Here is a 26323-nt window from a genome sequence, read left to right as displayed (position 1 = left end):
TACACAACCGCCTTCAAACAAATGGTCAGCTACTGGTCAGTAACCCTTTCTTTCTTTGTGAATCTGACGATGACCGAAGAAGGTCGAAACGTTGTTCGCTCCTCAAAATAAAAAAAAAAAAAAAAAAATTCTCAACCCATACCAGCCGTTTTTACATATATGTATAATTAAGAAGGGTCTCCGTCTGGAATTGTGACACAAGTTGCTTCCATGACATACACGTTTTACTTTCATGACATACGCGTTATACTGTAATGACATACACGTATCTCAAGAAGTTGGAGAATGAAATTGGTACTCCTGCTTTCAAACGGATAAAACTATGGAAACCAATACCACTAAGTCGTTTTGAATTTCTGTGTTATCTGGCCGTTTTAACGGAGGCTGAAAACTGTCGTCCTCGAATGTGTGATTGAGTACTGATTGATCGATTGAAAAATAGAAAATTAAACAAACTATTACAACGCAGTATGATCTATTCAAAGGCCAACAAGGACGACGAGTATGTTTTGGACAAGGCCTTCTTACAATGGAGCCTTTGGAAATGGAATGAGCAATGTTATCAATACGCATGGTCATCAGACATGGCATTGTCGGGGTGGACAGTGATCACGTGGTTAGGTTTCAAAATCGTTCTCAGCCTCAGTAATCATAAACTAAGTAACAAATCACTTACAACTGTTACCAAAATGGATATTCTGTTGTTGCAGTAGAATTATTAATTTTTGTTTCCTCTACCATTCATTTATTAGCGTCCCCCGTTTGCTTAACAGTAAGCATGTAGGCGTATGATGTTAAAACTCAAGTTTCGATACTCGTGGCTGGCTGACTACAGGCAGCTCTTTGTGTATATTTGAGGTTAACAACCAGTCAACCAGTCTTTTATCAGCAAAAACAAACCCGAACCCGTAAAGTAATAGGTGTTGTGAAAACTACTACACAAAATTACGGTTTTTAGATTATTATAACCACCAAATACACTTAGTTGTTATAAATAATCATATAGGACAATTAAGATAAGTAAACAAGTATTACAACAAGATAAATATAAACTGGAAGTTATAAAGACTTGCAAATAGAGAACGTAAATAAGTAAGAAAACAATGCTGTTGTCTGGAGTTACATTTGGAGTCAAAATAAGGTTTGGCAGTTTGAGTAATGTCTATAATATCACCAGTAATGTGTACAGTATCTTCAGTAATGTCTACAATATCTCCAGTAATGTCTACAGTATCTTCAGTAATGTCCATAATATCTCCAGTAATGTCTACAATATCTCCAGTAATGTTTGCAGTATCTCCAGTAATGTCTACAATATCTCCAGTAATGTCTACAGTATCTCCAGTAATGTCTACAATATCTCCAGTAATGTCTACAGTATCTTAAGTAATGTCTACAGTATCTTCAGTAATGTCTACAATAACTCCAGTAATGTCTACAATATCTCCAGTAATGTTTACAGTATCTCCAGTAATGTCTACAATATCTCCAGTAATGTCTACAGTATCTCCAGTAATGTCTACAGTATCTCCAGTAATGTCTACAATATCTCCAGTAATGTCTACAGTATCTCCAGTAATGTCTATAGTATCTCCAGTAATGTCTACAATATCTCCAGTAATGTCTACAGTATCTTAAGTAATGTCTACAGTATCTCTAGTAATGTCTACATTATCTCCAGTAATATCTACAGTATCTCCAGTAATGTCTACAGTATCTCCAGTAATGTCTACAGTATCTTAAGTAATGTCTACAGTATCTCTAGTAATGTCTACAATATCTCCAGTAATGTCTACATTATCTCCAGTAATGTCTACAATATCTCCAGTAATGTCTACAGTATCTCCAGTAATGTCTACCGTATCTCCAGTAATGTCTACAATATCTCCAGCCTCGTTGCCATACTTTTGTTTTACGATCCCTGTTCGTAGGTTTTTAAATTCCATATTTTTATTTATTTTGTGTGTTGGCTTTTTTTATGTTCATTTATAGCCATAGTTTCACATGATGTGGTAGCTAACCTTATACATTGTAATGATAATAAATCTAACCAGTAGCAAGCTGGTACGGTGTACGATGATTTACTGTAGCAGTTGACTATTTGATCGCATTAATTCGCAATGTAAAATGTTAGGCTGCAGCTGCAGATTGTCATGAAGATCTGTGTTACGATTTTTGCCTGTTGTTTGGCGGAGATAGCCTAGTTGCTTTTTGTCACAAAACGCCAAACAACAACAACATGATTTCTTTAAGAACATAGTGAGCATTTATAGTTCATGCGTGATTAAATAATCTGTAAACAATGTAGAGCAATAGGCAAATACGTGCCTAGACTAAAATACAATTCCCATGAAGTACGAATAAAGTTGTGTCAGTAGAAAGAAACCTTTCAAATAAAAATATACGTCAGAAACATCGTTTTGAATAAACCTTTGAGTCTTTAAAGCAGTTATTCTTCAAACGTCTTTCTTGTAATCTCATGTCATATATAATATAGGAGGTCGACTCCATAAAAACACACCTACATATATATAGTTTACAATGCGTTGAATATCGACATGTTACAGTCATTTAATGTCCATCTGTTATTGGCTGATAATTCCTGTTTGACCCCGTACTTAAGCTTTTCAAAGAAACAGTGGGTACATGTTAGAAAACTAACTTCAAGGTGCAATTACAACATTGTTTATATTAAAATTATGATATCCTTTTACTCATGTAAAACAAATCGACTTTTCAATACCTTCTCAATATCTTATCTTACAAACTCTTTGGCTGAAATGTACCAACACATTTTTGTTGTAGAATAATAATATCGAGAAAAATCTAACATTGCGCTTCTGTACGTTATTGTTTGTGAAAAGTCTTAGCAGTCAATAGTAAAGGTTTTGAAGTCTTGCTTGAAATGAATCTGTATGCTGCTTTTTGCCCGAACGTTGTGTTAGGGTTTCTTGCAGTTCCATGCGATCCCTATTATCAACCACTATGGTTCATAGTACTACTTTGTGGGTGTATGGAACGTGAATCAATTTGTTTTTGTTTGAAATTAAGTAAAAGGCCTCACAATGGGCTATAAAAAGGACATACTTCTGTTATATTTCTCTGCCTACAACGAGTATCGAAACTCGGTTTTTAGTGTTGCATGTCCGCAGACATGCCGATGTGTCACTGAGGGGAGGGCTAATGTGAATCAGAACAGCTTGTCAATGCTATTGTTTTTGTTTGTTATTAATCACAAAGCGAAAAAATAAGATATATATGCTGTTCCCATCATGAATATAACACCTGCTTTCTTAGTGTTATAATCCTTCATATTTACCCCTGAGCTGCTGGAGTCTAAAGTACCACAATGCCATCATTTTTGTTTTGTCTTTGAATCAAACGAACTTAAGCCAGTTCATGACAGATCAAAAGTTGTTAATATGTTTGTCTGTGGTAAAGGTTTCAGCCCTCTTTCTGTATCTGAAAAAATAAAGTAAAACGCGTAAAGGATATTTAAAAAAAAAAATATTTAGTGTTTGCTTCTTACAGCAAAGCCGCATCAGACTATCTTCTGTGTTTACTGGAGGGAATCGAACCCCTGATTTTAACGTTGTAAATTCGTAGACTTACCGCTGTACCAGAGGGGAACAACATTATTTAGCAATAAACGTGTTTCGTAAATTTTCTGTCAAACGTCATCTATTAAGTCATGAGTATGGTCTATCCATGTTCCTTCATCCTCACCCTCTGCCAATCTTCACAGGGTCAAAAACCGAATGTTTATACTAATGATAATAATAAACATTTAACATGTTACATTATACGGAGACAAAAAGGGATGATTTGACAGTTTTGGGGTTGGTTTTAAATCTTGATACAATTTTATCTTTCCCAAAACAAATAAAACATTCCAAGTACTTTTACGTGAATACCCAGTAAAACTGCATAGAAAAGTATTATCAAAACAACTGTAGAAAGATCTTGAAACAGGAAGCACATTGTGGATAGCTAAGATTTATATGTATGTGCTTTTTTTATTTCTCTATACGTTGGCTATACTCCAAGCGACAAGACTATTTGAGGCGTAGTTATACACGTATAGACTTATAACGCAAAAGTTTGGAGTTCGAATCCTTCAATAAGTGCATTAAATATAAGCCCATTGTGCATCTTTTTGCTTAACAATAACTAAACCTAACCTTTTTTTTTTTTCCTTTTTAGTGAGGAGTTTATGACTAGAGCAGCAGCTCCAACCAGCATCATTGTATTCTCGACTAAAATATTGAAATTGTATATTAAATGATGAGATAGAAAATAACATGTATTATTCAGGGATTTCTTTGAGAAGTTTTTGGAAGTATTTCCTTTATCCGCTCATGAAATGTGGATATCCGACCAGGTCAGAGCCTCTAAAGTTCAGTTTACTGATGACTGGAGTGATGACTGTGGAAAGGGACCACTTAGTACCACCCCTAGCCTAGTCGTACACCCATTGGATTGGCTGCCTCTTTCGTGAATCAACCCACAGTTAAAACTGCACAGCTTTATCGCGTTATCGCATGTTCGAACCTTGGACTTCTGTTTTGCAACACGAATCACAAAATATCAGGCCATGATCAACCCGATTTTAAAAGACATCAACAGATAGCTTCCAGTTGACAATCTTTGACATCTTTTACTGACCTCAGAAACTGTGGTCATAAAATTTGGAAGATAATAAACATAAGAAAGATATCCAGTAAACTCAATAAAACGTGAACTTAGAAAAGTAAGTTCCTCCCGTCTTTTTATTCTAAAATGAGAAGAAAACAGAAGTTATTTAAAAGTAAACAAAAACAGGGAACATGTTGATAGTTTTCTTACACGATTTGTTTGTTCGTAATCAAGCGCAAGGCTACACAAAGAAACTAAACTATTTTGTATTATATATGTAAAATCGGTTCGTTTGGGTTGAGAAAATATTTTACGTAGAAGAGCGAACAACGTTTCGACCTTCGGTCATCGTCAGGTTCACAAAGAAAGAAAGAGGTAACTGACCACATGTTTGGAAGGGGTTGTGTAACTGAGTGTCGGAATGTAGAGGGCGGTGTTAGATGTTTGAATATATAATTTTATATTATTTCTTTTATTGTAGTGAATATAGGTATAAAGGTGTTCCTTTGTATTGGTTTATATTATGACCGTCAATGGTATCAAAAGCCGGTTTCCAACGTTGTAAGCTTCAGACCTAAAGCTATGCCACTGGGGAGGTGGGGCGGCGTCTTCTCACACGAAAAAGCAACAATAACAAAACTGTGACATTGTAAAGAGAAACTGTATTTATGTTAATTGGTAACCTTTATGTACTAGGTATAGCAACGCTTCTAAAGATTGCTTCGATACACTGTTTGTTTTACACGGAATAATGGCGCGTGACCTAGTGGACGTCCTCAGAACTGTCATTAATACTTACGGTCGCCAACTCGAAGAATAATATTACATTAAGGGTCTCTAAGTAAGTAAACTGCATGAAACGCCTCCGTGTCTCGCAACTCTATCGTTTTGTTTTTCTTGGAATGTGTGTAATTCTAATCGGCTTATCTAAGTCACGAATCGTGTAAGGTTTTACTACCATGGGCAATGTTAGTTTTATATCTTCGTCTATTAAGGCCGCTCTTTCTGTTGGATGAGGAAAACATTAACTGCTACAAGCTACCTGTAGAAATATAAAAAGGGCAAAATAAGTCGTATCGTTTATATTATAAAAGCTTCCCGTTAATAAGTGGAAGTAAAATGCTGGACAAAAGTCTTAAATAACTCCCGATCCACGCTGATGAGTCCTGGATCCACACTACTAAGTCCTAGATTCGTACAAATAAGCACGTGATCCGTAGTAATGTCCTTTATCCACACTAATTAATTCGTGATTCGTAGTCCTCCACACCTACTAATAAATCCTTGATAAATACTAATAAGTCCGTAATTCACGCTAATACGTTGTTGATCCATAAAAATAAATTTGTTTGCTGGTGTTTAAGTGCAATGCTACACAATGAGCTCTCTACGATGCACCTACCGCGAGTATCGAGCTCCGATTTCTAGCGTCATTAGTATAGAACTTTATCCCTGAGCCACTGGGGGCGCTAATAAGAGAAAGAGGTGAAAAAAACAACAATAAAAACTAAAAACGATCAAAGTTCTAATCACAAGAAAATAATTTTAAAAAAGGGAAATTATAAGTCACAATAAGTAAACAAAGACGAGCGATGTTTAGTCGGGGTCTTGAATCAAAATTTAAAAAAAAACCATGAAAAACAAACACACTCTTTTAGATTAAAAGAGAACATAAAAACAGACAAACTTTCAGATACAAAAATGACACAAAGTAACAGAAGTCAGTTGGTTTTTCGAATCCATCTTTTTTGTTATAAACCTTTCTTTAAGTCACAGTGCGATAAACAAAAGTAGAAACAAATTTTGTTTGTTTGTTTTTGAATTTCGCGCAAAGCTACATGAGGGCTATCTGCGCTGACCGTCCCTAATTTAGCAGTGTACATCTAGAGCAGTGGTTCCCAACCAGGGGTGCTCGCATTTCTTGGGAGTGCGAGATTTCATTTCATGCATGGATGAAAATTTATTTTTTTATAGGCCATGCAGGGTTTATGCAACTTTTAGTTTGTTGTAATATTTTTTTTCTTTTCCAGATGTTTCGGTTTTGTTTATATATCATTAAAAACTAATTATAAAAATTTGTTTTGGCTACCTTCACCTTTATTCTTAAATAAATAATTACTGTGAGGGGTGCGAGAACAAATTAAAATTTTTTAGAAGTGCGGGGTATAAAAAAGGTTGGGAACCACTGATATAGAGGGAAGGTAGTTAGCCATCACCACACACCGCCGGCTCTTAGGCTACTCTTCTACCAATGAATAGTGTGATTGACCGTAATATAACAACGCCCCCATGGCTTAAAGGAAAACATCTGTAGTGCAACGGGGATTCGGACCCGCGACACTCGGATTACGAGTCGAGCGCCTTAACCAACTGGTTATACTGTGCCAGAGGAGAAAACCCCACAGAGAGTCCTAAATGAAAATGAGGGTGTAAAAATGAGAGATTTCCAAATCACAGTAGCTCAGAGAAGCAAACAGAAATTAAAATTGAAATTTCCAACAAAAACGATTTGCAACGAAACTATTGAAGCACGTGGATTAAGAATGTACAAGTTTAGTAAAATATGTCGTAATTATAAGCGTTCTGAAACAAAACTTTTTAACTACATCATCATTTATGACAAGTGTGTGTTTTTCTCATAGCAAAGCTTGGCCAGGCATGGACAGGTGGGTTAAGGCGTTCGACTCGTAATCTGAGGGTCGCGGGTTCGAATCCCCGTCGCACCGAACATGCTCGCCCTTTCAGCCTTGGACACATTATAATATGACGGTCAATCCCACTATTCGTTGGTGAAAGAGTAGCCCAAGAGTTGGGGGTGGGTGGTGATGACTAACTACCTTCCCTCTAGTCTTACACTGATAAATAAAGGACGGCTGGCGCAGATAGCCCTCGAGTAGCTTTGCGCGAAACTCAAAAACAAACAAACTCCTAGCAAAGCCACATCGGGCTATCTGTTGTGTCCACCGAGGATAATCGAACCCCTGATTTTAGCGTTGTAAGTCCGAAGACTTACAGCTGTCCTAGTGGGGGACCTTTATTACAGTTTAAAATAATTTTAAAGTTTATATCACGCATATTTTACAGTTGAAATCATGACTTGGCAGTAACTTCAATAACCCACTTTAGGCTTCACGTGAATACTTGCAAGACACGTAGAAACTATAAGGCATATCTCAGATTTGTATTTTAAAAACTACGTCAGAGATGGTCTGGTAACTAGAATTGTCGTCTAACAATGTGTAGGTTGCAGATTCGAGTCCCTCTGCCGAGAATGTTTGCAGATTCAGCGGTGGAGGTGTTATGATGCGAGGGCAAATTTTACTTGTAGTTGGCAAAAGAGTAGCCCAAAAGTTGGCGATGGGTAACGTTGACTACCTTTCTTCCTTCTAGTTTTTCACTGCTAAAGTAGGGACGGATAACGCAGATATACCTCGTGTAGGTTTGCGCGAAATTGAAACCAAATCACTTCTACATCTGGTGAAATTGTCTTTCCCTGGAACAAATAATTCACAAGATATAATCGTTTTAAACACGACGTTTTCTTAGCACACATTCTGTAGCAAATGTAATTATTAGAGATATGGCGACCATAGATGTATTTATTTACATAAACATGAAGAATATTACTGTAGTACAACTGTAATTAATTGTAAGTGTTTGTGTAAACGTTTACACTGGATTCACGCAAGCTTTAGGTGTAAACACAAACGTATATTGTAATCACACGCACTCTGTAAGATGACAAAGAGAAATACTATTGATTTCCCTTTTTGACGTTCCGCTGCTTCAAGAATCAACAGAAGCAAAGGTCTTGTGCAAATTTATCATTTCTTTCAGATCTTATTTTAATAAATGTGTGTGTTTGTGTGCATGTTTATCTTTCAGACAGTTCTCTCATCAGGGCATTAGCCGTTCAAACCTTAAAGAGAGGGATTGTTGTAGGTGACAGCATAAATTGATGATGGCCGCCCTTTAAGGGTTAACTATAGTTAGTTGGTAGAGCTTGCTATACATTATCTGTTTAAATTTTAATGTTACGTAAAACAATTGATTTGTTAGCTTCTTTTCGAATACCAGAGCAAAGTAACAAAAAATCTATCTTCCTGCGTTTGTCATTCCACGGATCTACATTCTTGTAAACCAGCCACTAGGCCACGCCTGGCCCAAAAGCAGTTTTAACGTATTACGAAAATTCCTGATGACGAGAAACCCACTTAAAATAAAAATGTATCTCAGAACGGCTGGTACAGGTATTAACACTTTTATTGGCGAGCAGAGAACAACGCTTTGACTCTCCTAGGTCATCTTCAGGTTAACAAAGAAGTTAACCGAGGTTAACCTGAATATGACCTAGGAAGGCCGAAACGATGTTCTCTTCTTTATTAATAAAAGTTTTAATACCCATACCAGCTGTTCTGAGATACATTTTTTGTATTATGAAAATGTATATCACAACTTTTGGGCATAATTGAGCTGTATATTTAGAGTTGAGATAAATCCAAGACGGTTTTTCTATCTCATTTTACATTTTCTGGAAGTACTGACAGAAATCTGAGGTGAGAAATAATTACCTAAATTAGTCAATAAGTTTTTGTGTGTTTACAAGAATATCTCAAAATAAAAATCACTTCATCTTCAAGAAAAACTGATGGTGAAAATTTGTGGTTAATGAAACTTTGTTTTCAGTTTTTCCTTTTTTGTAAATTTTGTAAGTTGCAAAGAAAAAAGCTAAATTTTATCAATATTTTAGTGTTGATGGTAGTCTATATGCAAAAACAGCTCGTTTGGGTTGAGAAAATATTTTACATAGAAGAGCGAACAACGTTCACAAAGAACCTGACGATGACCGAAGAAGGTCGAAACGTTGTTCGCTCTTCTATGTAAAATATTTTCTCAACCCAAACGAGCCGTTTTTGCATATACATTTCTCTACAAGTGGGTTTTCTCGACATCACTTGATTGTACTCTGTTTTCAAACTACATAAAATCTGTAATTATGATTTTCAAGTCGTTAATATATAAATATATATTCTGTGCTTCCCGTTAAAAGAAGAGGAAGACATGGAAACCACGAAAGGTGACATATGGGGTCAAATTCGACTTTTGAAGCTTTTATGTCACTCGTGGAAGGCTCTAAGCATATCTGAAAAGTTTCTCACCAGTCCGTCCAGCGATTCAACACACACACAGAGTTATGCCAAACAACGGCTTAGATATAGATATTTTGTTGATATAAATATGTTTATTTCATAACTTTAAACTTGACTTAAATTGTTTTCTTTGACGACGTACGAGACTGTCATATTTAAGTCATTTTTAACTCTTTTTACTTCTGCGTTCGTTTGATACAATCACTTACTTTTATTGTTATTTATGCATGATTCCGTTCTTGCTAGGTGGCGCCACATGAGGCCTGATCCAGTAAGATGGCGCCGCACATGATTCTTGATTCACACTACGTAATATTCTTTATAACATGATCAAGGGTTATCTCTGCTACCTCAACATTATAAACTAAGTAAAACAGCATATTCCATCAGATATACTCAGTTCAGGGTTAATTTTTATTTGTGATCTAAGCAGACAGTTTGCTTTGAACAGAAATTGACAATATTCTGAAATATGCCATTTGAAAACACTTAAAAATAAATTATTCATTTATTTGGTTAATTTCAATGATTTGTCTTTTTTTCATGATTTTCAAGTTTGAAAACATTTTAAAAATTAATTATTTATTTCTCTTATTAACTTCAATATCTTCTCTTTTTCTCATGATTATTAAGCAAGCTACAGAGGGCACTTTTTAACAGTACCAAAATCGTCAAACATAAACTGTATTATACTTACTTTAAATACAAATATATATGTTTCATAGGTGTTTATTTGTAATATTATGTTTTCTAATTTAAAATCTATCTTGTCATTACTAACCGTCACTACACACATTTTTTTTTTTTTTTCATTTAGATGATTATAATCGCTGCCCGACAACTCGACCTTTCCGTTGCCCTGGGAGACGCACCATTTGTATCTCGATCCAGTATCTGTGTGATGGTGCTCCTGACTGCTCTGATGGTTATGATGAAAACCCTAAACTCTGTACCGCAGGTATGTCTCCACTGCTAGAGCCACTGTGAGGTTTTAATCTGTGCGGAGAACGTAGGTTATGTACAGAACCATAGATGTAATACATACAATTTCTTATTTATCCGAGATTAATGTTCTCTTGCAAGATATTTCACAAAATCGTTAAAACTGCCAAGTATAGCTCACAGGTACAAAGAAAACTGTTTTACTTTTAACCATCATTGGTATTCAAACCGCTTATGATAAACACAGGTAAGCAAACTGGCGAAACGTTTAAGCATATTGGTATGTCAGAATTGTTGCTACTATACTCTCGAACCATATACATATACGTAGATGTTTATAGCTGTATTGTTGTTACATTGCTTTTTTACCATATGTGTTGATGTATGTTTGTTTGTAGCAGTTTACAGCCGTATTGTTGTTACATTGTTTTTAATTATATGTGTTGATGTATGTTTGTTTATAACAGTTTACAGCCGTATTGTTGTTACATTGTTTTTAACTATATGTGTTGATGTATGTTTGTTTATAACAGTTTACAGCCGTATTGTTGTTACATTGTTTTTAACTATATGTGTTGATGTATGTTTGTTTGTAGCAGTTTACAGCCGTATTGTTGTTACATTGTTTTTTAACCATATGTGTTGATGTATGTTTGTTTGTAGCAGTTTACAGCCATTATTGTTGTTACATTGTTTTAATTATATGTGTTGATGTATGTTTGTTTGTTTACAGCCGTAGCAGTTTACAGCCGCATTGTTGTTACATTGTTTTTAATTATATGTGTTGATGTATGTTTGTTTGTAGCAGTTTACAGCCGTATTGTTGTTACATTGTTTTTAATTATATGTGTTGATGTATGTTTGTTTGTAGCAGTTTACAGCCGTATTGTTGTTACATTGTTTTTAATTATATGTGTTGATGTATGTTTGTTTGTAGCAGTTTACATTGTCGCATTGTTGTTACATTGTTTTTTTTATTATATGTGTTGATGTATGTTTGTTTATAACAGTTTACAGCCGTATTGTTGTTACATTGTTTTTAATTATATGTGTTGATGTATGTTTGTTTGTAGCAGTTTACAGCCGTATTGTTGTTACATTGTTTTTAATTATATGTGTTGATGTATGTTTGTTTATAACAGTTTACAGCCGTATTGTTGTTACATTGTTTTTAACTATATGTGTTGATGTATGTTTGTTTATAACAGTTTACAGCCGTATTGTTGTTACATTGTTTTTAACTATATGTGTTGATGTATGTTTGTTTATAACAGTTTACATATTGCTCTCCAATAGCCAAGACGTTGCTGATGTACAGGACATTATAGATAATAGGGCAGAAAGCTTTTCTCGTGCATCTAGTACTTCTGTTTCTTCCCCTGCCTTCTTGGCCACCAAGTCTCAGGCAGAGTGATCACCTCTCTTTTCTGGGTGATCATCTCTATGACTTTAAACTGGTAAAACTCAAGCTTGCTCTCCATCTGTCTGGCAATACCTCAATCAGACCTGATGATACTTACTATGAGATGCTGTGCTATCTCTCTCCTGCCTCTCTTGCTATTCTTCTGGTTGTTTTTAACTTGATTTGACTGGAGAAAAAATTTTCTGAAGCTTGCACTAAGCCTAACAAGGATTCCACGATTCATTTTAATTATTATCCAATTGCTTTGATGGCTGTCTCTGTAAGGTCTTGGAGAAAATGGTTAATGGTCGCCTTGTTTGGTTCTTTGATTCAAACAATGTCCTCTCGCCCCTTCACTGTGGGTTCCGCCAAAAATACTTCACCTTGGACCATCTGATTTGAATTAAAACGTCAATCAGAAAAGACTTCCTCAAGAAAGAACATCTTGTTTCTGTCTTCTTCGATCTGGAAAAGGCTTGTGATCCTACATGAAGGTTCAGCATTTTGCAGGACTTTCGTTCATATGGGTTGTTGTGTGGCCATTTTGCCCATTTTTATTGGCAATTTTTTACTCGACGGATAATTTAAAGTCCATGTAGGTTGACTATTTCCCGATCTTTCACATAAGAACTTGCAGTCCTTCATTGCTGTGTTTTAATTGTCATACTTTTCTGTATTAAGATCAATGCTGTTTCTTACTAACGTCCTCCTACCGTTGCAAACTGGCTCTATGTCGACAACTTTCACATTTTGTGTCTTTCGTCGAATACAAGATTTATCGAGTGACAACTTCAGGCTACTCTCAATTGCTTGTTGAAGTGGAACACACAAACAGTTTTACCATTTCTGTCTCGAAAAGCATTTGCATAAACTTTCGTCGTCGACTGGGTATTCATCCCGATCCGGAGCTCTGTCTTGGTTATCGATGTTCTTCTTCTCCTGGTTCATAGGGCAGAATTATTGGGCTTATTTTTGGCCATAAGATGATCTTCATTACTCGCAACAGGTGTACAAGGAAACTCAACATCCTCCGAGTCCTCTTTTACACCTCCTCAAGCAGATCGATGTTCTATGCTCAAGATCCATTGTGCCCTCATTCGATCCAAACTTCTGGTCTTGAAGATGCTGGAACCCATTCACCATCTGAGGATTTGGCTCTGTAGGGGGTTTTCACACTTCTGCAGTTCAATGTTTGTACATTGACACCCACAAACATCCTTTTAATCTCCACTATTTGTAATCCCTGTAGTATGCTACTAAACTTCAATCTTACCTGGAATTGTGTCCTTCGTCGTAAGTGGGTTATCCTCTTTCAGAACAGACAGCCTTCCATTCCTATTTTTAGCCTTCGTATCCAGGCACAACTGGCTAAATAGGGTCTGGCACTGGATGATGTTGGTGTGTCCACTGATCTGCCCACCCTACCATGGATTATTACCCTCCACACCTGTGGCATGATCAACTTTTCTTTGCTCAGCAACTTTCAAACCATTTTCCATTTCTATTTTTACATATGTTTCAAAATCAAATGACTCTGTGAGCTCCGCCACGGTTTTTGTAGCTTGGTGGTTGCTCACAGGATCCATTCTCTAGTTTCTGTGTTTTCTGTCGAGTTTTACACCATTTCTCTTGCTCTGAATCACGTAGAACCTATACAGTACACTAATTGTACTACTTACACCGACTCTCTTATCTTTCTACTGGACCTGAAATCACTTCATGTCGACCTTTCAACAACTACTGCCCTATTTCTCTTCATCGTCTAGTAACATCCAGTTTTTCTGGATACCTGGCCACGTCGGTGTTTGTGGGAAAGAACTTGCTGACCAAGCAGTTAAGTCTGTCTGCTCTAGTGTCATAACACATATGCCTATCTCGCATTTAAGCAACAGTCTTGTATTAAAGGCTCAGCTTCACGCCAACTGGCAGTCAACTTGGGGTGAGAAACTTCATAACAAACTCTTCAAGAACAAACCTTTTGTTGTTCTTTGGCCGTCTCATTTCAGTAAGGATCGGAACTTATCTTTTGCAAGCTAACCAATTGTCACAGTTTTCAACTGATCGTTCTCTTTTATCTGGGACCGATCTACCAATGTGTGACACTCAAGTCACAATACTTTTATCTGGGACTGATCTACCAATGTGTGACACTCAAATCACAACACTTTTATCTGGGACCGATCTACCAATGTGTGACACTCAAATCACAATACTTTTATCTGGGACTGATCTACCAATGTGTGATACTCAAGTCACAATACTTTTATCTGGGACTGATCTACTAGTGTGTGATACTCAAGTCACAATACTTTTATCTGGGACTGATCTACCAGTGTGTGATACTCAAGGCACAATACCCCACATTTTACTGTCGTGCCGTCTTTTTACCCTGAACGGCGACACCAGTTGAAACATTTCTTTTCTACGGGTTTACCCCTGATGTTAGACTGATGATGACATTGTCCAACTTAATTGTGGTTTTAAGTTTTTACGAACCATTGGCCTTTCTAATTCTACTTAAATAATTTATCTGACTTTTATACGATGTTTAGTTTTATCTCTATTTTTTTTCATTTCATAGTATTTAACTTTTCGTTTTTACCAAATAGTCTTGTTGCTTTGCGCTATGAAACGATAATCAACCACTTATGTAACCATTTCTAAAGATTAACACATGTTTGTGGAAGTCTAAATGTTCCTATATAATTCACTCGTATCTGCAAATTGATATATGTAATTAATTTATATTATGTCAACATCTATATACAGCCTTGTGTTGGTAATTCACAAAGGGCTTGCACTTAGTGCATAGTGTTATATTGAAACTTTGAAGAATGTATGAATTTGCATACAAGTTACTTGTGTTGGTGCATCAGAACTTAAGTAAAACTAATTTAATAAAGAGAACAAGTATCTTACTGTTTGTTTACTTTATCTTAAAACTTAGTTTGATTATAACCTCCCGAGAAAAGATAGATTTTCTAGCTACCTTTCATGAGTTTGTTTGTTTTTTTAATTTCGCTCAAAGCTACACGAGGGCTATCTATGTTAGCCCTCCCTAATTTAGCAGTGTAAGACTAGAGGGAAGGCAGCTAGTCATCACCACCCACCGCTAACTCCTGGACTACTCTTTTACCAACGAATAGTGGGATTGACCGTAACATTATAGCGCCCCCATGGTTGAAAGGGCGAGCATGTTTGGTGTGACGAGGATTCAAACTCGCGACCCTCGAATTACGAGTCGAGTGCCTTAGCAATAAATAATTAATTTAAGATGGATAGGAGATATTCAGTTTTTAAAAAACACCAAAACAGGTTTATGATGGTACTGCTTATCTGAAATCACGTGTTCTCTCTCTCTCTATTAAATGTTTATCCTACTTTCCTTAATTCTGAACGGAAAACCTGAGAAACTGGGATAACATCATCAATACGATGAAAAGTTGAAGTGATTCAGCTAATGATGTACACAGAAAGAAAGAAGTTATAAGAATGTTGTTTCGCTGCTAATTTTAGCGGTACCGCTACAAACAATATGGTATCGCCTATGTAAAATATGGTTAAGCCAATTGTATCAAATTAGTAGCTCGTATTACAATAATAAGAGATACGAAGTCACGGTGAAAGGTTAAGTCTCAAAACAACATGTTCACATTTTTTCATGTTCGTAGGTCGTGTAATGTCTCCGAAAATTAATCATTCCGAGGCAAAATATTGATACATTGATTGTATAAAGACATGTTCTAATCTCGGACATTGGATTACTAACACAGGAATATCCCTTGGGCTTTACATTATTTGTGCTAAATTGTAAGAATCAATAGCCTGATACACTTCCAATGGAATTATTGTCTTGGATACTCATTTCTGTTGAGAATGAATAATCTGTGGCAAGTTTGTAAGGATACGTGGTTTAAACGTGAACCTTCCATCTTTTGCAGAAACTTGTTACAATGGAAATTGCTTAATCATGTACGTCGAAACGGACATCGTGACGAGTGAAGGAAAAGAGGGGCTGACACCCACAACAACCTTCGTTCAACTTATGATGAACACTTAGTACAACTGAAGATCACTATCTTGTTGATCATTTCCTATATTCACCTTCTTGAGACTAAAATCAAAAGCTGAATCCATAAAAAAAAATTGAAGAGAATCTATAAACTGTTCGACCATCTTTAAATTCACTCCGAAACTCTAACAAGATATAAGCAGATAAAAATTAGACCTTCTCGCGATCAGGAACTTGTACAGTGTTATATATACACCTGATGTTTCGAATATTTAGTACTTAAAGTTATCGAGTATATGTGATAAAGAACATTGTGAGTAGACAAACAAATATGCTTGTAAAGCCATAAGTTAGAGCACTATTGTAGACAATTTATCAGCTCCTAATGTTTATCCTAATAAAAATTTATTAAAATTGTTGGCAAAGCTATGAAAGTAATAATAACAATAATTATGTATATATATTATCATCTAACACAAAAATTCCTTCTCTCAAGATAAACAACCTTAATTGCTGTGAGGGACCAACCATAAGAAATTCACTTTATTCAGCTAAGACTAACATAGTTGCAGAAGGTACTAACTTTTGGAGAATTATTCTTTTTTCCTATGTAACTAAGTGCACTTGCTTTGGCATGTTTATTCTCAAGAGTAAAATCTGATGGAAAAGATGCCCTTGTATATCTTTAATGTTCAGGGAATAATAACTAACTTTCAGTTTTTACTTCCTTATCTTCCTGTATAGTGAACAGCAAACATAATCTTATTATACACTTGTACCAGAATACAAGAAGTACCATCAGTTGGTTTTTCTTATCACAATTGTTCCCCCGAGGTTTGTTTGAACGTTAAGATAGCGTCGTGGACCGCACAAATGTTTCTTAACAAACGATTTTAGCTTGAATTAGAAACGGAGAACTGCTGACACGAGCCGCCGCCAGTAGTTAGAACCAGTATTATTGAATTATTTAATGCGGGTTACATAATAGTTTGTTAGGTTTCTCCTGCTTCGTCTCGAAATTTGTTTGTTTGTTGAATTTCAAGGGATATTTATGCTAGCTAACCCTAATTTTGAAATTATATGATAGAGGAAAAGTATCCAATTAACAACACCCACTGCCAAATCATGGGCTACTCTCTACCAACAGATAGTGGAATTGACTCTCACGTTATAACGTCCCCATTTAAAAGTACGAGTATGTTTGGTGAAAAGATTTATTCCGTAGGTTGTGAGCCAATTGCCTTAACCACCAGATCATGCTGGGCTTTTATCTTTATATGTTTTAAGAAAAAACAATGTTCTTATCGAATCTAACAAATCTGAAATGTGCATCTTAAATCTCAAAAGCCTGCAAAATACTAAAAAAGCACTAGGCCTAAAACCTTTTGTAAAAACAAGTTATAATGTGATAGTCAATTCCACTATTCGTTGGTAAAAGAGTAGCCCAAGAGTCGGCGGTGGGTGGTGATGAATAGCTGCCTTCCTTCTAGTCTTATACTGCTCAATTAGGAACTGTTAGCGCAGATAGCCCTCGTGTAGCTTTGCACGAATTTCATAAACAAACATAGAGTGAAAATCCAGAAGTTAACATTTTATTTCTATTCGATTGGTCTTATAAACAATTTTAAAATGTAAAACTAAATCGTGAATTTTTGCGTATTAATAATTAATAGCATATATTAGCTAGAGTGACGCATGCCTGTGTCATTATCTCCAAATCTTCCGTATTTACATGAAAAAACCAAATATTCACCGTTTTTTTAACACTCAGTGGTTTTAGCGAGCAGTACTGGCAGCAAACGTTCGCAGCGCCTCTTATTGATTTTTAGCGATACTATGCTAGAAGAAGAAAAAAAAAGGTAGCCTGATGCAGGCTTAAGTTGGCTTAGACCGATAAATTGTTTAGTTAAACTAAGACTAGGTAAGCCAAATCCGGGTGCTTAAGCAATAATTTCTTGCTTGTTTTTTAAAGTAAAGACAAAAATCTGTAGAAACTGAAAACACAGAAAGAGCACTGTATATTAAACTTCGCTTTATATATCAACAATATTATTTTAACATGCTCAACAGTTACATTATTACAAAAATAAATGTATGCTGACTCAAATTATATTACTACAGTATTTCTTAAAGAGATATACTTTATATTGTTGTTATATACTCATGATTATGTATGTTATAATAAAAATACGGAAATGACCAAGTCACGTGACGTCAACATCCACTATGAAATCTAATTAGAATGTATCAAAACGAGATTTTGACACTATTTAGTTGGTGTGTCATATAAAATGTAATTTCGTCGTTAATGTATCGTTTGAGAGAAGAGGTTTATAAGAGCACTTCAATTCACTCAGATGATCATGATTTATTCAGATCAAAGACTTAGAATACCCAAGACGGAAATATGTTTTGCACTAAATGACATTGGAAAATCAAATGAGCATGGATCAACTTAGGGTATCTGGACCAACCAGAAGGAAACCTTCAACAATATGCATGCCAGCATAGTGCGATTTCTGGTAACATAGGTCTGCGGGAAAAGTTGTCCTAGTGCCCTAGGTAACAATACGCAACATACTCAAGAAAGATCTCCACGAGGCCAATAGTTTATGGAGTCACCATAATATTAAGGTGTGGCTTTCAGTCGTAACTCTCGTTCAAATGTCACATATTTAATAAAATTTATTAAATAAAATTTAATAAATAATTATGAAAAGTGAGCAAGAAAAGATAGCATGCTTTGGGTGTGATAGCATTACGGTTGAACTGTTTGGAATAGAAACTACACTGCAGACCTATTGACAAGATGTGCAATGGTCAGATAGAGCTTGTCCGGACGCATCAACATGAACTGTAACCAATATGTGTATTCTTGAAACAGGTTCAAGTAGAATACTTTGTTAATATATATTCTTAAAACTGGCGCCACATTGCATAATTCTAACAACAGTCTTCGATAAACATGTTAGTCACAAAATTAGGTTTATATCTTAATCTATTTTCTGTCTCGTACGCTGGTCTAATTTGGCCCAACGTAAAGAAGTACATCGTTAATTAACTAGGCAGGTTCTAATCAGAAAAATCTTAAATAATCTCAACACTGAACTAATTACATACAGCGTGAACTCATCTAATGACCTTTTGAATACGATATGCTTGTCAATATATGTTGTACAAAGGATTCGCTCCATGTATTTTGTCTCTACTATTACCGAATCGAGTTCGAAAACAGTTCGCCGAAGGCCGCATTTAGTTTATTCCAACAAGGATTCCGAAATAACTGTGTTAATGAAGGGGACTTATAGTTGGAACTGAATAAATCTATAAACCAGAACTACACACACTGTTACCAGATTTAAAGCTTCTATTGCTGAGTAATCCATAAATCAAACTGTTACGTCTTGTTGCAAGTGAAGTCTTACAAATTTGACTTGATTTAATTAACGATTCTTAAGTGCGTAAGTTGCTGCCAGAAAAGTGACGCAAACCTTTTTAAAGTTTGTATCTTAGGTTTAACTTCGTTGGTGAAATCGATATTTCCGTTTCGACTGGGAACCGAAAAATTGAAGCCTTCCTTCCAGGTCCTGATTAAATTATCAAATGGTTTAACATTTCGTACAGAAATCATAATAATAGTTTTAAATAAAAAGATGTAGTTTTTCAACTAAAATTGTAAAACTCGTCATAACCATAGCACTTCTAAACAATAAAACTCATCATAACAATAGAACTTGTAAACAATAGAATATGTAAGTAGTGATAAGTAAGAGATATGACGTTGGTTACTAACATAACGTCAGAATATGTAAGTAGTGACAAGTAAGAGATATGACGTTGGTTACTAACATAACGTCAGAGTATGTAAGTAGTGATAAGTAAGAGATATGACGTTGGTTACTAACATAACGTCAGAGTATGTAAGTAGTGATAAGTAAGAGATATGACGTTGGTTACTAACATAACGTCAGAATATGTAAGTAGTGACAAGTAAGAGATATGACGTTGGTTACGTTGGTTACTAACATAACGTCAGAGTATGTAAGTAGTGATAAGTAAGAGATATGACGTTGGTTACTAACATAACGTCAGAGCATGTAAGTAGTGATAAGTAAGAGATATGACGTTGGTTACTAATATAACGTCAGAAGTTTTCGTTGGTTACTAACATAACGTCAGACGTTTTTCTCGCTTTTTTAAGAAAGTTTTATGGAGGAAACTACTTCTTTCTTAATATGTTGTTAGTTTTGTTTATTGTTTTTATATATATATTGAATTTTGTTGATTTAAAATATTTAACATTATGATCAAACACTAAAGTTAGCCTTCACATATGACCCTAGGATTATCTTAACAGTGGACACAGCTTTGGTGAACATTCAACACTTCTCTCGATACAATGTTAAACACATCATTCACGTTCCAGGCTTATTTCAACATTCTATACAACATTAGAAGTCAACATGATACATATAATAGGCTTATCCTCTGTCAAAATGAGCATACAAATAGTATTAAACTCTGTACTATTCTCTAACAAACACACTTTACCAATTATACGTTATTTGAGGCCATGATGTTAACGCTTTGGTATTTTCAGTATTGAGGCAAAAAGGGGTAAACGTTATTTTCTCAAAGCATACAACCGATAGATAAGCCATGAAATAGGCATCGACAATTACGGATCTCTCTCAATGCATACAGGGTTCACACTGACCCATTCTTATAGATACATACACAGAGAAACAGAGTTCACACAGACACATTCTTATTCACGTTGAGGTTCCAGAAGTTACCTTTTATTATATCTATTATTATTTACAGACATTCAAGTGATAAAATAAAATAACAAATATTCAAGTCAATAAAATAACAAATAAAGAAGAACATTTTGTTAGAGTTAAGTGTTCGGTAAGATTCAAAGGGAAGCAGTCACTTAAATATCAAGAAAAAATCACATTCTGTAAATATCATAAATAGGAAATTACGTCATAAAAGTAGCAACTAGTGTCAGGAATTGTAGTGACCCTCTGACAATATTAGAACTTTCACCTACAGAAATTGTGTATAATAACAGATAACAAATATGTCGTCAATTTTTAAATAGGAGAATAATAATCAATTTAGATCTCGAAAACGAAAAATACAACGAAATAAAACAAGAAAAAAATATCAAACATCAGGGAGAAACATACATAGACACTACTGATAGTAGTTTCAGTATATTTAATTTTAAGCGTTTTATTGTTTATTTATTCTAGCAAAGCGCCCTCCCGTGGAAGAAACAGCCAACTTTCTACAGACTCTTTTGGCCAATCATGGACCAAATTATCTTGAGAAATTGTTCGGAAGCAAAGCCCGAGATGCCCTGGCACCTCTTGGGGGAGTTGAAAAAGTTGCGATCGCACTTTCAGGTAAAAAGATTGTTTCGTTGTATTTCCACTGATGTTCTATTGGTATATATTTTATCTCACGTATTACCAAACGTTTCTTTTACGAAGTATTATTTAAATGCAATAACAATTTGTATACGTTTTATTTAATTTTTCAAATATATTTCAAAGTGAAAATACTGTGAACACACATAAGAATCGCTTTGAATAATAATAAAACAGTTTTTTATTACTTTTACTGCTTATAAAATTTTGTTGATTTACATTTTTCCAGAGTCTGACACCATAGAAGATTTTGGCAAAATTCTAAACTTGATGAGGTCAGACTTAGAACATCTAAGGCACGTTTTCATGGCCGTGGAGACTGGGGATTTGAGCATGCTCAGAGCTCTAGGCTTCCGAGATTCGGAGCTAGCTGATGTCAAGTTGTTTTTGGACAAACTTGTAAGCACTGGCTTTATGGACTAAAGTTTCACTTCTCCCTGCTTTTAAAATCTTTTGTCTTCTTCTCATCTGCCTCGACTGTACGGCATATATTATGTTAAGCAATTAACCAGAACCGGTTTCCACAAGTTAAATTCCTTAACATGCAGAAAATTCAACTTACTCGCATAACCTGGAACCTTTACGTTTACAATTCATTACTCTTTGGTACCAATGATTTCAAGTTCTTCTTGCAAGTAAATTTCATATATCAAAGAGATCTATCTACTCAGTTAAGATTTATTTCAAAATGTCAGAGACGAAGACCGACTCTGTTTCGACAGCTAAGAAGTTCAAAGGACTGTGTTTTTAAGTTATAACCAAGGTTCTCTTACCACAATGTTGTATTCCTCAAACTTCCGACATCTGTGTATTAAATAAATCAAATATGTAAGTTATGGCAGAAAGTGATGCATTTCGAATAAAAACCTTTCTTCTGACCTAGAGGTCGTTCAAGTGTTGTCAATTACTGATTCGTTGCGATACTACACATGTTAGGCTTATAACAGAACAACAAAACATCCAATCAAACATTTTTTTCTGACTTCTATGACTGTATTTAATATTCAGTCATCAGTTAGTTAGTGCTTTCTCCAGTGCATAGGATGTATAATGTTGTAAATAATCATACATTCAAAATATAAAACATTTCTTTTGACTTCTAACATTGGATTTAATTTCCTACTTTTTTGAGACACTATATTAACTTCTGGTTAAAAACAAGGCACGTGCGTGGGTCACACCTAAAATGCATGCTTAATAATGAGCACATCTAATTACATATAACATTCAAATTATATGAGTTATAATAATTAGAATGTGTTGCTCCCACCACACTGTAAGAGTTGTGTGTTTGCCGATTTACATCGCTATAAACCAAGTTTTCATACCTGTGGCAGACACAGTACAGATAGCCCATTGTGCAGTTTTATGTTTAACTACAAACATTAGTTAGGTATCCTTGTTGTAAATAGCATTTTTGGTCGTAAATGCAATAATATCTTATTAGCTTCGGCCAACTCAGTAGGCTTAGCTTAGCATATTAGTTAATGACCAGCCTAATAATGCACAATAATCGCTGTAATAAAATGTAAAATGATATTAAAAACCCAATACGTATAATTCAGAAATAAATAAAAATAAAAGCATCTATAAAGTATTCTAACCAAGACTTTGTGTCCTCGCTATTTTAAAATTATTACTTGTTTAGAACCGAGAATAAATAGCAGCTATTATACTTTGATTTAATAGATATATCAAAAAATACTGTTAAAAGAAGGTAACCATAAAGAAAGGATAGGTTGTGACTAACATATTATTGTTTCTGTGAAATAAATAAACACAAACTGCCCTAAGAACTAATTCAAATTGAAAAAGCTACACACTGTCTGTGACTCTTAAAACAGTGTTTTCATTCCTAGAGATCATGCGAAATTCACGTCACTACTTGTGTCTTGATTATAATAGTCATGAAGTATCACCCCCACCCCGAAGTATAGTCTGATTTACTAGTTTTTTTTTAATTACAATCCACTTCTACGAGGTCAATTATATCTAAGAGTTGTGTGCAATGATTTAGAACAACAGGTAACTAGAGTGAAAGGAATTTAATCAACTTCTTTGAACAATCCACAATACATATATGTTCTACGAGATGAGATTTGGTAAATTTCGTACTAATAATAAAACAAAGAGATATAGGAAAGGAATCAACAGAGTTGTGAATACATGATTAGGTGAAATTAATTCAACTTACCAAATGATGTAATGTTACAGCATATACCATAGTAAAAAATTTAAATAACAAGAAATAAGACCAAGGATGTCGTAATATTATGATGGTGCTTTACTGCCTTGTAAAATTAATTTAAAAAATATACGTAGAGATGACGGTGTTGAAGAAAACATGATTTTTGGTAAAGCTATGAAGAGCACAACTGGCATTAAGATAATTACACAATTTCTCGCAAAATTTAGTAATAGGTTTTACAAGAATCCTGGTTTGTCCATGTAATATTTCAAAGTTGAACGAATTGTAATGGATGTAGAAAAAGTATGGGAGAAGTAAACGTTGTAATATAGCTTCGCTTTTAATATTTGTAGATGTAAATGAATAGTTTATAACTTCAAAATTAAAAATATCTGTTTTATTGAAAAGTTATACGTTTAGTGAAAAGTATTGATATCCATGTCTTGGTGATGTGTTTTGTTATTAAGGAAAATGTATGTGTTTGTTGAATTTAGTGTAAAATCGCTTGAAGCCTCTCTGTAATTAAACGATGGGGTTGGAGGGAAGTAGACAAGAGGGAAGACAATTAGTTAATACTAGGCACTGCCAATTTTTGAGCTATTCTAATAGAATAGTGGAATTAACCGTTACATTATAACGTCCTCAGGATTTAAAATGAGGTCATGTTTAGTGAAGGATTTTGAGTCCACTAACCCATTAGTTGAAGGATTTTTATTTCCTTTATGATTAGAGTTTGTTTGTTCAGAGCTATCTGCTGTGACCGTCACCAGTAATCGAATCCCGGATTTTAGCTTTGTAAGTACGTAACCTTACCGCTGTCCCACCGATAACTAGATAAAAGAATATAATCTTTATATGTACAAGTACCACATATTTTACCATGATCTTAAATATGGATTGTTATGTATAAAAAGTAAAACTCAAATAAACGTACATCCATGACAGTTACCTCCCATAAGTGTTACTATGGAGAGTCAATACACTATGTAACAAAATGTTTACTTTTTCTTGTCCCTGGGCAGAAAGTGTTAGTTTCTAATTGCTTATGCCTAAAGTAAATCGAACAGACCTATTTTTCTCTTCAAAGTTTGCTTTTGTGACCTGGGAGATATAATGAAAACATGATGGGAGACTATATTTGGGGGCTGATACGTGAAAGTGATTTACATTACAGTCGCAGATCTCGAAAAACTACACACTTCTAAATATTTTTGTATAACTTTAGTATAAATACATGTAAATCTTGATTCATCTGCTGTTTTATTCAGACTTTACGTAAATGAAAATGTGCAAATTTATTCGTTTTTACATAGAAAATAGGTTAATTTCTAAATTTCATCATCCAGGTCACAAAAGCAAAGTTTGAAGGGAATAATGGCCATTTTCTGTACTTTTACAACATAAGCAATTAAGAAATAACACATACTATCCAGGAACAAAATTTGTGTTACATAGCGTTATTAGCGGAACTCTATAAGCCCGTTGTTAACTAAAGACACACAGCTTATAAGAATGTGTTACTAGAATTTTATGTAAAGACATTACTGGTGAAACTCTACAAGTCTGTTGTTAATTAAGGACACACAGCTTGCAAAAATGTATCTATTATGAAACATAATTTATTATGTAATATTATCATATAAACATTTGTTTTTACTAAACAAAAGCCCTCCCCCCCAGTATCACAGCGTCATGTCTGCGGACTCACACCGCTAGAAACTGGGTTTTGATATCCATGGTGGGCAGAGCAGAAATAGCCCAATGTGCAAATATGTACTTAATTTCAAACAAACAAAACTAAGACATAGCATTAATTTCCCAGAATTGTTAAATGGTCTTGAAATTGCAGAAGATTACTTACCATTTTTGCCCAACAACTAGACGTGTTCTGTTAAGAAACCGCCTGTCAAGAACCTTTCGCTGTCATCATTATATTTTAAAATACGTAAGGTTTATTCAGACTACAATGTGCTCAGTTGGCCTGGCGTGGCCTGCTGGTTAAGGCGCTCAACTGGCAATCCGAGGATCGCGGGCTCAATTCTCCGTCACTGTACGTGCTCGCCCTTTCAGCAGTCGAGGCGTTATAATGCGACAGTTAATCCTACTATTAGCTGGTAAAATAGTAGCTCAGAAATGGGTGTTGGAGACTATCTATCTTCCCTGTAGTTTATCACTGCTAAATTAGGGACGGCTGGCGTAAGATATCTTTTGTGTGACTCAGAGTAGTAGTACAAACAAACCATTTTATCAATAGAAAGACCTGTATGAATATTATCAGAATAGATAGTTTCTATTGCTCTAGTCTCAAATGTTCAGATTTATTGCACTGAATAATAGTAGTAGTTCATATTTGGTTATACCTTAACCACTGTCTCGGCAAGCGTGTTAATAATACAGCTCTTGTTAGAGAGTGAGGTTACCAAGGCAACGGTGGTGAGAAACACGATAATTAAGCGTATGTTCATTACCTCTTGTTGCATTTCTTATTACGTGAACAAGTTCGAATAACAACTAACATTTGCTTGAAGCCATACATCCCATAGATTACTAATGACT

General features: G+C 35.0%; 1 protein-coding gene across 1 annotated transcript in view; it reads left to right on the top strand.

Annotated features, from left to right (window-relative positions):
• The window catches only part of LOC143231128 (IDLSRF-like peptide), an 89386-nt gene extending 66925 nt beyond the window's left edge, over positions 1 to 22461 (top strand). Inside the window, exons 2-4 of the mRNA XM_076465751.1 lie at positions 10603 to 10743; positions 21403 to 21555; positions 21809 to 22461. Coding sequence (XP_076321866.1) covers positions 10603 to 10743; positions 21403 to 21555; positions 21809 to 22002 — 488 coding nt within the window. The 3' untranslated portion in view covers positions 22003 to 22461. The remainder of the gene's footprint in view (positions 1 to 10602; positions 10744 to 21402; positions 21556 to 21808) is intronic.
• The last annotated feature ends 3862 nt before the right edge of the window (positions 22462 to 26323 follow it).

This window comes from Tachypleus tridentatus, chromosome 10 (assembly GCF_004210375.1).
Source record: "Tachypleus tridentatus isolate NWPU-2018 chromosome 10, ASM421037v1, whole genome shotgun sequence".
Taxonomy (NCBI): Eukaryota; Metazoa; Arthropoda; class Merostomata; order Xiphosura; family Limulidae; genus Tachypleus; species Tachypleus tridentatus.
This window is presented reverse-complemented; position numbering and strand designations above follow the sequence as displayed.